Raw genomic sequence first — 12,876 nt, forward strand, 5'->3', positions numbered from 1 at the left:
TTGCACAATCTGCTCTGGAGTGTGTCCAGAGAAGGGCAACAAAGCCTGTGAAGGGTGTGGAATGGCAAAAAGAGCTGGGGTTGTTTAGCCTAGAGAAAATGAGGCTCAGGGGAGCCCAGATCACCCTCTATAATTCCCTGAAAGGAGGCTGCAGCCAGGTGGGAGTTGGTCTCTTCTCCCAGGAAACCAGTGATAGGACAAGAGGAAATAGCTCCAAGCTGCACCAGGGGAGGTTCAGGCAGATATTAGGAAAAAAATTTCTTCATTGAAAGGGTGGTCAGGCATTGGAACAGGCTCCCCAGGGAAGTGGTGGGATCACCAGCCCTGGAAGTGTTCAAATAACAAGTGGTTGGGGCACTTTGTGATATGGTTTAGAGGGCATGGTGGTATTTGGTCATAGGCCTTGACTATGTTGAAGGTCTTTACAAACTTTAATCATTTTTGTGGTTGCTTCCTGGTGAGGCTTTGGAACCTCTCTTGCCACAGCTGCACCTCCTTTTCTCCCTCCCTGGCACTCAGCACCCGGTAGGTCATGTTACGGCTGCACTTCACACGAACCACCTGGAGAACCAAGGAGAGCCTGGGTTTGTAGGGCTGCTGCCACTGCCCTTCCTTCCCCAGGGAAAGACACCTCCGTGGTGGATGGCACCTGGAGGCTGGCATGATGAGGGCACCAGGGGGAAGGGGGGGGGGGGGGACCAGCTGAACTGACAGCTGCACTGTGTGTTTGCTAGGATACAGGCCCGTCCTCTGTCCTGCTCTGGTGATTTGGGGTTTTGCTACTGCTTAGCAGATGGAGGAGATCCTGCCCTTCAGAGATATGAAGGGATATCATCTCTCACATCACCCGTGCAAATCCCACCCAGCAATGACACCCCAGTTGTGCTGGGCCACTGTTTGTCTCCCCACCTCCCCCAAGCACACCCCATTGTGTCCTCCTAGAAGGAAAAGCAGTGGGCCACTGAGGCCAGCAGGGGCTTGGGGCAGACTGTGGAGGGGCCAGCCATGGAGGAGAAGATTGTGCAAAAGGCAGCATAGCTGCTTCTCACCCTCTCGTTGTAGATGCTGTTCAGGAGGCACTGGTAGCTCTTGAACATGCAGAAGTTGGGGTGCTGAACCCCACTCGAGTCACAGATCTGGTGACAAGGGAATGGAGGTCAGAGAAAGAAGAGGAGAAGGAGGGATGGGAGCATCCACTGATGGTCACCCACCTTTCCTGAGCTATCCATGTCTGGGAAGGTTTCATACTCTGCCTTCAGCCAGAGGGTCACAGCAGGGTCGTTACAGCCATAGATGGCCATCCTGCTGCACCAGTACTCCATCCTCATCCCTCTCAGAAAGTTCATGTTGTCATCACTCAGGCTCTGTGAGGACATGGACTGCAAAGGGTGGGATAAAGTGAGCCATGCTTCTTTCTGCCCCTCCCCAGCTCGCAGTCCAGGAAGAGAGCAGCAGGAGGCAGAGCTGGCTTGGTACCTGGGCCTGAATGTAGCCGTGCTGGGCAGAGATCTCGGGGTTGATGTAGGGGGAGAAGGCGCCCGAGTCGCAGGGCACGCGGTTCAGGCTCTCGATGTTCTGGCACTGCTCCCTCTTCAGCGAGCAGAAGGCGCAGTCGGGGCACAGGTCCGTGTGGTGCCGCCCGAGGTTATCACACACCTGGGGAGTCAGGGGGGAAAAGGACACTGAGACCCTCACCACAGAGGAGGCTGAGGAATTCCCATGTTCCTGCCGCCCTGGCCAGCCAGGTCAGCTTCTCTCAGGAGGTGGCCTGTGCACAGTGGGAGCCAGAGGTGGACACTGGTGTCTTTACCGAGTCTCCGAACCCAAGGACTCTTTTTTCCATCTCCTTCCAGGCCGTGGTGATCATTGATGAGAGGCAATTTCCCTCCAGCACTGCGTAGCACAGGACCAGCACTGCCTCATCGTTCCGCAGGGCTAGAAGGCTGACAGAGAAAGGGAAGGAGGGAGTCATTCCTTGCCACAAGCTGAAGAGATGCATCTTTAGTTAGAAACTGAAAACAACCCCAAAACAAAGTAAAAAATCCCTTCCCAAAGAAACCTTGGGCTCTTGGCTAAACTGCACAGAAGAATGGGGCTCTCTGCAGGGTCTGCACGTGCCTGTGTGACACAGAGGCTGCAGGGGCGTTGCTGTGCATTTGGGGGCATGTGAGAGGCACTGGATGAGGGGCACAGCTCAAAGAGCTTTCCCAGGGCCCCTGCAGCAGCTGCTGCATAATTTCATCCATCTGAGTGCACAGTGAGGAGATGTTTGTTAGATGTCTGCTGGGTGTTGAACGTTGGGCAGCCCCACTTGGGTCTGGGGATGTCACATATTAAGCCTCCCTCCCAAGTATTTGACAGAAAGGGGGAAAAACTTGTTAACCATGAATTTACTGTTCATCCAAACTGACATGGGTAGCTAAAAGTAGAAAATATAAGGACAATGGGATCAGAGCAATGAGAATATTTGGCATCTCTTAGGAACAATGGAATTTGTAAACATGGTACAGAACTGTTAGCAGACAGGGATGGTTGGTTTCAATCATCATCAATGATGCAGAAGAGGTAAACATGCTCATTAGATATTTGCCTCTTGTGTCTGGAGACAAAGCCAGTGATAAATAAACAAACTTTGATCTGACAGAGAGTAAAGAAGAGCAGCAACTGCTTATATTAAAATGCTCTTAAAATGCATGCACGGGCTAACATGTGTGGACAAGTTTTCCTGAGAATATTTGAAACTTCATGGAGACCTGCAGATTAGCATTAAAAAAAATTAAGAAGAGGTAGAGAACGTGAAGGAAGGTCATGAAGACGAGATTTCCTAAGGCCTGGAAAAGTTTCACCTAGAGGTAGAAGGTAGGAAAGCATCCCTCAGATAAGCAAAGAAACCAGTGGGTTCCCACTCAGTCAGCCAGCCCTTCTACCGAGGAGGGCTTCAGCTGGAAAGCTCTCCTTGTCAGCAGGTGGAAGAGTGACTGGAATTTGGGGTAAGATCCATTCAAACCAAATGACTTTTGGTGACTGGAATCTGGAGCATGATCCATTCAAACCAGAAGCAAACTACATCTTCCTGACACCAAGGGTGTTTAGCATGGGACCAGCTGATGGGTGCTTCCTCCACAGCTCAGAGACTTCAAAAAGATATCCCAAACTTCTATTAGGAGAGGAGCCTGTGGCTCAACCACATAGCACTGTTGTTTTCTTTGGGGCTCACCAGACATGACTTCATGTCCTGTGCTGAGCAGGGCAATTCCTAGACCTGAATGTTAAAAATGATGAGCTTCACAGAAAACTGAGTTGTGCCACACTGCCTAAGTTTACCAAGAAATTCTGCTGTGCTCTCTGTCACATTCTTTTCCACCTCTATCTCTGCTCTCCATCTCTGCTGTGAGGTTTTCTGGCCTCACAGTTGCAAATTTATGAGCTGATTTACCACCTCTGGGTGAGTATAACAGCACTGCTGCTGGTTCTCTCCTCTCGCTGACATGCTGCTGAGCTGTTTGTGGATGCACAGAGGTTTCACCATGCTTCAGGGAAAGGGATGGCTCTATCTCAAGTGAGTTCCTAATGCAAATCCCTCCCCAGATTAGCACCTCTGCATGTTATTGTCCTAACCACGGCCCTGGAAAAAGCCTAACAGGTACTGTGAGGCAAAGATCCAAAGGGAACGTGGAAAAAACCCAAAGCAGGATTAAGAAGAACCTGTGGGCCGAGATCAGTAGTTGATCCAAGGCAAAAGAGAGAACTTCAGGTAGCAGCTTATCATACTTGAGCATCTCAGGATGTGGAAGGACACGCAGAGCCTGCTTCAGTGGTATCTCTGAGGAGTGCTGGTGAGCAGCACCCGCCTCTCCCGCCGCGTAATGACAAGGATTTGGGCCATTAGCTTTCGGCTGCTGAGCCTGCCTGATACTGGCTGGCTGAGGTGCAGGGAGCACCTGAGGCGAGCAGAAAAGGAGATAAGGAGAGAACAGCAGCTTTCCAGCACCTGGTAAATTCTGATTTGGGGGGCTTGCTGCAGGAAACTAAAACCAGTTATGAAAAAGTCACTCTTAACAGCTTCAGAAAGAGAAAAAAGATCTTTGACTGCATGCCAGGCCTGGTTATGGGTGATGATAATTCAAAGAGAGGTTTTGTTCTTTTTATTTTTCCTGGGGATGGTATTTTTAATGAAGGGTCTGGCCTTAAAATGAAAGCCTCTGGGGCTGAAGTAGATAAGCACCACAAGGACTGTTTGGAGGAGTACAGCAGCAGGAGGAGGAGGGGAGTCACCAGGAGTGTGTGTATCTCCCAATGCACACAAGTATCTCAAGGATGGGTGTCAAGAGGATGGTGTCAGACTTTCTTCAGTGGTTCCTGGCCACAGGATGAGAAGTGGCCATAAACTAAAACACAAAGAGTTCCACCTCAACATCAGGAAGAACTTCTTTATATTGAGGGTGACAGAACACTGGAACAGGCTGTCCAGGGAGGTGATGGAGTCTCCCTCTAAAGACAATCAAAACCCACCTGGACAGTGTCCTGTGTCACCTGCTCCAGGTCACCCTTCCTTGGCAAGGGGTTGGACAGAATGACCTCCAGCCCTAACAGTTCTGGGATTCTGAGAGGGCTCGGAGCAGCCTTGTTGAGAAGCTGGGCTCATGCGAACCACAGGTGAGCATCCACCTGTGAATACCAACAGAATAAGATCTGGATCCAGGACAGCTGTGGTGCTGAAAGGGATGCAGGGGTTGTAGCTGACAAATGACACAACACGGGAAGCTCTGGGAAAAAGGGCAAATGCAATTCTTCCTGCAAACAAAAAAGCAGAGAAGGGAGGCTGATGTCTTTCCATGTACCCAAATGCTGAATCCCATCACTGGGTAGTGCGCCCAGAGCTGGAACATGGTCCTGTTTCGAAGGGACACTGAAAGCTGCTGCAGAAAATGAGAGTTGCATGGGCTTTACAAGATAAGGGCTGCAGAGCTCTCTTTAGCTTGTTGCAAGACTGAATCACGGTTTAGAGGTAATTCTGAGGAGAGGAAATACTAGGAAATAAGGCAGAAAGCACAATAAGGACTAAAAATAACAAATAGGTGCCATAATTTTCATTTCCCCTTCCTGCGCAATGAATGATTCACTGCTACCAGAAAGACCACAGGAAAGTGCTGCAGATTCTTCTTGTGTTACTACCCCTGCCCTGTCCCCCTCTAAAGATCACAGCTGGCCTCATCAGGCACTCTGAAACTGCAATAGCGGCCAGAGCAGCTGCCACAAGCCACAGGGGATGGATAAGAAGGATGGATGTCCTGCTGGGCATAAGACCCTTGGGAAGACATGCAGCTCTGGGATCTGTGCTCATCACAGCCCTGCCCACCTTGTGTAAAACCAGACGCTTAATGGCACCTGTGCACAATGACCAGGCCCACCCAGCACTGCTCCCCTTGCTGGAATGGAAGTGCCTCCAGGCATTCTGCCCCTTTTTTAGGTCATGCTTTGAAGTCCCCGTGAGAGGAGGCGGGATGTTGCGAGCTGCAAAGCTGACAGGCAGGGTCTATCTCGCCTTTTTATCCTTCAGTGGGGCTTTAAGCCTTGCTTAGCATGATTGATGGGCTCGGCTGCCAGTCACAGACACACAGTTAGCATTAGTGGCTTTGAGAAGCTCTGCAGCAGAGCAGCGAGTGTCATCTGCCATCACAGCAGTCCCCCAGTAATCCCAACAGAGCTCAGTCACAGCAAGGCTCAGTTTCAGATGCAGGGAGAATGAAATCCTCAATGAAACACCATTTTGCCTGAGAGCACATACACCAGGAAAACTTTTTCCAGGCTGTGAAAGCCTCCTGTGATATTAGGAGGGAGGATGACACGTGTTAGAGGCTTGCAAGGAGACCGTTACGGCTTTAACAACACGATGCAGTTCAGCTTTACATGCAGAAGTGAATCTCTGGCTGCACTGAGGCAGTGGTGTGCAGCCTGCTCAAGAGAAACCACAGATGTGCAATGAGGCACGAAATCTGTGCACTTACAGGAACATCTCTGGCCTGCAAGAGCACGAAACCAAAATGACTTCTCCATGAAAACCACATCTAGACACCTTTTTTTTTTTCCTCTTAGTAAGCAAAATAATATTTGAATGTCATTCAAAGCAAATGGTCCTCAGCCACAAGGTACCAAAGGATCAAAAAGTGACTTTGAGTGAAAGCATAATATCCTTTTGCAGGTCTTTTCTCTGTCCCCAGCCCCAGGTACCTGAGGACAGAGGCAAACAGATCCTGGCAGACCAGCTGAGAAGAGCTCAATGTGCTCCATGAGCTCCTCACACATCTGTAGGCCAGAGGAGCTGAGGAGGGTGTGTGAAAGGGCTGCACATGTGAAAAGCTGGCCTGGGGCAGGGCCCTGTGCTGAACTGCCGTGGTGCTGCCTCCAAAACCAGAATGGGGAACCAGGAGCACCCCAGGAAGAGCTGGGCATACATCCAGAGTGCACAGAATGGGGAACCAGGAACACCCCAGGAAGAGCTGGGCACACATCCAGAGTGCACAGAATGGGGAACCAGGAGCACCCCAGGAAGAGCTGGGCATACATCCAGAGTGCACAGAATGGGGAACCAGGAACACCCCAGGAAGAGCTGGGCACGCATCCAGAGTGCACAGAGGTGCACGTGCTCCAGGAGAAGGAGCCCGGCACAGCTCCCGGCTGTTTCCTGGCCCAGGGCTGCTGAAGCTCCCTTGGGTGAGGACAGAGCACTCCTGGGAGGGCTTCTCAGGCCAGGCTGCTTTGAGAAACATCTGCTTTGCCTTGCACACCGAGAGGCAAGGAGCACAGTGAGACACATCCCAAGGACCTGTGTGTGCAAGGATGCTGTTTCTGCACATCACCCAGACTCCTGGGACACGTGTTTGGGGGAGGATGAGTGTAGAGGTGATTGCACAGTGCAGATGGCCACAATGGGGGGAAACAGGCATGGCACAAAGCCCTGCCTGCAGCTCAGGCCCAGACTAAACTCACTCTGCTCAGGATGCAAGGACAGTGCCATTTTCAGGCACTAACAGTGCTGGATCACCCTCTCCCTGCTCACTTTGTGCTGGAGCAAGGGGTGCCTGGGGGCTCCCCAGGAACATTCCTGCTCTGGATGTGACAGCTTGCTCCAGAACATTTGCCCACCCTCACCAGCTGCTCTGAGCAGGGACATGGATGCCCTGGGGCTGCTGCCTGGTGTGCAGGAGCACAGCCCTGCACGGGTGGTGTGAGGTACCCAGAAAGGACAGAGTGCCCCTCACCTGCCTCGGGGGGGAGTACCCTGCTCTGATGAGTATCCTGGGCCTGAGCTGGTGGAGTTCCAAGAGGAGGCCTTGTTGTCCAAGGAGGCATCCAAGGAGAGGGCCGAATGGATCAGCTGCCAGATGCTTTTTCTCAGGTTTTGTTCGTCGGGGGATTCCGTCCTGGAGGGTGAGGTGGCAGCCCAGAGGTTTGGTGTGTGCACGGTCCTGTTCCTCTGCCAGGGCGTGGGCACCTCTGGCGTGGCTGTGGGGGGCTTCATGGGCCACGGTTCCTGAGCTAACAGGGTAGGAGAGAACTTGAGAGGGTGTGCCGTGCTGTCCTGCAGCAGGGGCCCGGAGAGCCTGCTCCTGAGCGGGGACACAGAGGGATGGAGCGGCCCGGGGCGGCTTTGGAGGAGGGACAGAAAGCTGCAGGGGTGCCGAGCAGCCGCAGGAGCCCAGCAGGGCAGCGGGGCAGCCCCGCACAGCTCGGCAGCCGTACCTGGTGTGACAGGGGAGGCTCTGCTCTCCAGCGAGGGCTGCACCGGGCTGGAGGGCTCAACCGGGGAGGGGCTGGCGAGGGACTCGCTCGCACATGAGACTCGCTGCGTGCAGGGGAGAGGGGAAACACGACTCTCACCGGTTATCCTCCCTTCCTCCTCACCCTCCCGTTTGCCAGGAGATGCTCCCCCCAGCCGTGCCACAGCCCGCTCCTCACCTTGATGAAGAACTGCTGTTTGAGGCAGCGGTACTGGGCGAACTGGCAGAAGGTCTGGAACTCCGCCACCTCTGGAAACTGAGAGCAGACTGGCCCTAGAGACAGAGATGTGGGATGGAGGCAGGCCTGGGTGCAGCAGGAGATGGGGACCCTCTCATATGGCAGCTGGTGGGTGCAGGGAAAGTCCAAGCTGTGTGCCCTGAGGTGGAGATCACAGCCCTGGGCTGTTGGAGCTCCCATTCCAGGCACCACATCCCTTCTCCCTCTAGCCCCCTGAGGGTTCCCTTTGTCCTTCTGCCCTTTTTCACACAGGTATCTTCCCTATGACAGAGACACAAACTTCCTGTTTCCAGCATCTGATGCTTCTGTCGTTAGTCCTTGCTGGGTTTGAAAAAGAGAAAAAAGGCAAGTGGTGATATAATAGGTTAAAAAGATGACCAGATCGGGCCTGGGAGCACCAGAGAATCAGACAATGGTTTGGTTTGGAAGGGTCCTTATAGACCATCAAGTTCCAAGTTCCCTGCCATGGGCAAGGGACCCCTTCCACAGGACCAGGTTGCTCAAAGACCCATCCAGCCTGGTCTTGTTGGGTCAGGGATGGGGCTGCAACAGCTCCTCCAGGCAGATGGCTCCAGAGGAGACAAATTCCTCAGGGCAATATAATTTGACATTGATTCCAGCCTTGTAGGGGATGGAGGAGGGTCCACAGGGCCAGGATGCCTGTGCCTGTACACACATAAACTGCAGTCTTGACCAGCACTGCCAGCACACTGACCCCAGAGCTGCAGCTCTTGCAGCCATTGCAGGAAAGCCAAGGGTGTGCAGGAGAGCAGGAAACCCTGAAGAATTGGGTGGTTTTGTGCTCCCTCTGCTCTAGGAGTGCATGGCCTGTCTGGCACAGCCAGCCCTGTGAGAGCAGAGGAGTGCTGCTGAGAGGAAGGGCATTAGCAGTGAAATTGCTCCCCTGGTACTGCTTGTGCACCATCCTTCACCCTGTGCTCCCTTCTTGTGCTCAGCACACAGCTGCACCATCAAAAGCAGAATTTCAGACACACACCAGGATCCCAGCCCAGAAAAACACCCATCTTGTAGGGAAAACTCCAGAACCCCACCCCATGCCTTGTTCAAAGCACAGGGTATTGCAGGGAGCACTCCAGCTTGTTTAAAGCACAAGGTGACTGCCTCCCTCAGCAGCGCACCTGAACGGGCACAGCCAATGCTCATGGATATCTGGGTGTAGGCAGCACTGCCACAGCCCTGTGAGGACAACAGAGGCTAAACATGAGAGAATATACACTCTGCCACATCTGTTCCACCTCTCAGCCTGGCTGAAGCGTGCCAAAATACTCTCCAAACTGGGAAAAAAGGTAACACAAAGGGTAATAAATTCTGCTGGATAGGTGTGTGAGGCTGAGGGATGGGAGAAGAGAAGGTAAAGAGGGCAACCTGCAGAACTGTCCCATCTTCTGGCATTTTCAGATGCTTCTGTTCTGGAGAACTGAGTCTCTGCTGAAGGCAGCAGCAGTGGGAGTGTGGCTGGACATGACAAAGAGCAGTGCTGGGGAATTGGGCACCAAGAGGAGAGGAACCAGGGACAGAGCCTGGGTGCACAAAGCACCAGGGCACAGTGGATTGCAGGTGCCCAAAAGTGAGTGAGGAGCACAGGGCCCATCCCTGGGTCTGGTGATGTGGGGTGGGACTCGTTCCCCCAACACAGCTGCAGAAACCAGCAAGAAATAGTTGCCCTCAAGCTGCAGTCCAAATAAGCACAGTTGGCTGATCATTCAGCTCATTGACGTTCACATCTAAATATAAAGACATATTTTTTTATGAGAAAATTGCTCCTATTTTTTTTTCCTCTGAAGAAAAATACAACAGAAGTAGTCCCAAGTTTTTCAGCTGCACAGATATAATTATACCACTTAAATTCTCTGATGCAGGGGTGCAGGGAAAATATGACTGCAGAGATCTGAAGGGTGCTGTTGCTATGGTGCTTTCTGAACTGGGATGTTTCTTGGCTCCTGAAATGTTAAACACTTAAAAAGGCAGCTTATCATCTCAAGTTTTCTTAAAGACCTACGAGAGCCCACGAGCCAAGATTCTGCATTAACCCTCTGATGAAGCTGGGAGGAGCTGGTAGGAGATGAGGAGTTACACTGAGCTTGAGAAAACTGTGGCCACTTTCTCCTCCTGCCACCCCACCAACAGAGGTGGGCAGAAAGGAAGGGCCACCCAAGTGCCTGTGGCTCCCTTGGCTTTGCATGACCTGTGAAGAGAGGCTGGGACAGCTGTGCTTGCTCAGCTGGGTGAAGAGGAGCACTCACAGCAGCCCACAAGGGCTTGAAGGAAACCTACAGGAGGACAAACCCTTTTTGGTGGTGCCAGACAACACATGGAGCAGGGGGGAGGAACCATGAAATTCCTGCTTAGGAGGTTAGGGCTGGCCTTTGGGAAAAGGTGTTTTTCCTCCAGGAAAGTGGTACAGCACTGAAAGGGATGCTCAGAGTGGCCACAAACCCCGCTGTGCTCTGGTTCTGGAGCAGTTCTGTTCCAAGCTGCTCTTTGGGCCACAGAGCCCAAACCAGCCCATCCCATTCCCAGTGCCTTGCGGCATTTTGGGGCAGAGGAGCATCCAGGCCGCTCCAGCTGCGTCCGTGTGCTCCGGGGTGGGCGCTGCCCTTACCTTTGGGGATCTCTCCGTGGTTCTCGGCGCGGTCCAGGCGCAGGATGCTGGGGCTCAGGCAGCCGTACGCCTGCCGCAGCAGGCAGAACATGTTGGCCTGCCAGGGCGGGTGCAGCCTGGCGAAGAACTTCTCGTACTCCCGGTCCGACAGCGGGCTGCCCGGCACCGCCGGCACCGGCGCCGCCGCCGCGCCCGCCGCCAGGGCCAGCGCCGTGCCTGCGGGACAAACACACCGGGATGGGCTGGGATGGGATGGGATGGGATGGGATGGGCTGTCCTCGGTGGGGACAAGGGGGTGGAGGTGAAGGAGCAGCTGGCAGGTTGGCCGGCTCCTGCCCGCTGGCACAGAGTGCTGGGACAAGCACTGCAGATGCTGGCCTGAAGTCTGCCTCCATCAGCCCTGCCTACGGGGTGCTGGGGTAACCGGGCCCCCCCGGGAAAAGGGGGGGGGGAAGAGTAAAAAGGAAGGAAAAAAAACCCTAAAAGACTTTAAAAGTCAGATTTTATTGTGAGCTTGGTTTGGACGGGGTGGGGAGGGTTGTGTGGGGAAGTGTTTTTATTTTGGTTTCCTTTTTATGTGTATGTGTGTGTGTTTGCGTTTTTTTTTTGTTTGTTTTTTTGTTTTGGTTTTTTGTTGTTGTTGTTTGTGTGTTGGGTTTTTTTTTTGGGGGGGGGGGGGTTGTTGATGTGCTTTTTTATTTCTCCCCTGAAAAGCCCCCGCCTGCAGAGGCACCCACAGCGGTGGTGGCTCCCCTGCCCTCTGTAGCACCACGCTAAGGGCACATCCCTGTGCAGGGGGACATCCCTCCATCTCCTCCCTCCCCTCTTCGCCTCCGGCTGGTCCCCCTCTCCTGCTGCCTCCGCACTGTGCTCTGTCCCCACCCCAGTTCCTGGAAGAGCCTCCAGAGCGGGCAGAGCTGGGGCGGGCATGGCCGGGGCCCGGGTGGGGCGGGCCTGTGAGGCAGCAGCAGATCGGGGGCTCGGAGGTGGCCCGGCAAGGGCGGTCACTTACTCAGCAGCCAGAGGAGCCACTTGGTGTGTGCCACACGCTTCAGCATCATGGAGCTGCTCGGCGGCCAGGCGGGATCACTCACCCCGCGCAGGGCAGGGCCGGGGGCTCCGAGCGCTCGGGTTCTGCCCTTGGCAACGGTGGAACCATTCCCGGGCCGCGGCACCGCAATCGGAACCGGACACCGGACCCGGGCAGCGCCGGGGCTGGGGAGGGGCTGCGGGCGGCAGCCGGGCTCGGGGACGCGGCCACTCGCAGGGAGGGACACGCCAGGCTCGTGGGGACAGGGAGGAGCGGGAGCCAAGCTGGGAGCTTCTCCCTCTGTTTGGGGACACGGCGGCGGCTGGGAACGACCCGCAACAGAGTCTGGGGCCTGGCCAGGCTAACTTGAGGCTGAGGGCACCCCAAAAGTGGTCCCTAAATGGTACCTGTGCGGTACCTTAAACCCCAAATTGTTTTATGTGGGGGAAAGGAGGCAGCATCTGTTCCATCTGCAGGGCTTTGGGAAGCACCCCGTGCCTTCCCAGGAGTGTCCCAGCGCCAGCTTGTTCAGGGTATGGTGGGAAGCTGGCTTGATCTCTCCCAGTTTCTGAACTCCCGGGCAGTTCAGCTGGTTTCCCTCTGCTTCTGGCACAGGGGCCCTGAGCCCCTCTCTGTTCCCAGTAAAGCCTTCCCAGGAAAAAGCAGGAAGATTGCTGCCGGCAAAAAGGGTTTAGGCACCACCAGAGCCCCAAGGCCTGGCTCTGGGGCAGACTCACACCCCTGCCCGTTTCCGAATGCCGGGACACCCGGAGCAGGGCACGGACCCCGCATCCCTGGGCTGGCCCCGCGGGTTGCGGAGCGGGGGCACCTCCTGCTCCCCGGGGAGAGAGAGACACGGCCGCAGCCGCACGGGTGAGCAGCGGGCAGCAAAACGCCGGGCACGGCAGCTCCGGGAAGTGCCGGCGTCAGCAGAAGACGGGCTGGCACCGCCTGCCACCCCTGCCACCCCTGTCACCCCTGCCATCCCTGCCAGCCCTGTCACCCTGTCACCCCTGCCAGCCCTGTCACCCCTGCCACCCCTGCCACCCCTGCCACCCCTGCCACCCCTGCCACCCTGCCACCCCTGTCACCCCTGCCACCCCTGTCACCCCTGCCACCCCTGCCACCCTGCCACCCCTGTCACCCCTGCCACCCCTGTCACCCCTGCCACCCCTGCCACCCTGCCACCCCTGTCACCCCTGCC

At 54.9% G+C, this 12,876-nt stretch overlaps 1 protein-coding gene across 1 annotated transcript; it reads right to left on the reverse strand.

The window, feature by feature from the left end:
- Window positions 1-435: 435 nt before the first annotated feature.
- On the reverse strand, window positions 436-11,037 carry ACRBP (acrosin binding protein). The gene is given in 10 exon segments (XM_059493928.1): window positions 436-561; window positions 1,050-1,136; window positions 1,212-1,379; window positions 1,477-1,656; window positions 1,811-1,943; window positions 7,263-7,539; window positions 7,744-7,846; window positions 7,960-8,054; window positions 10,643-10,986; window positions 10,988-11,037. Coding segments are annotated over 10 exon segments (1,563 nt in total).
- Between the last annotated feature and the right edge of the window lie 1,839 nt (window positions 11,038-12,876).

The sequence above is a fragment of the Ammospiza nelsoni genome, chromosome 2 (assembly GCF_027579445.1).
Source record: "Ammospiza nelsoni isolate bAmmNel1 chromosome 2, bAmmNel1.pri, whole genome shotgun sequence".
In the NCBI taxonomy this organism is placed as follows: Eukaryota; Metazoa; Chordata; class Aves; order Passeriformes; family Passerellidae; genus Ammospiza; species Ammospiza nelsoni.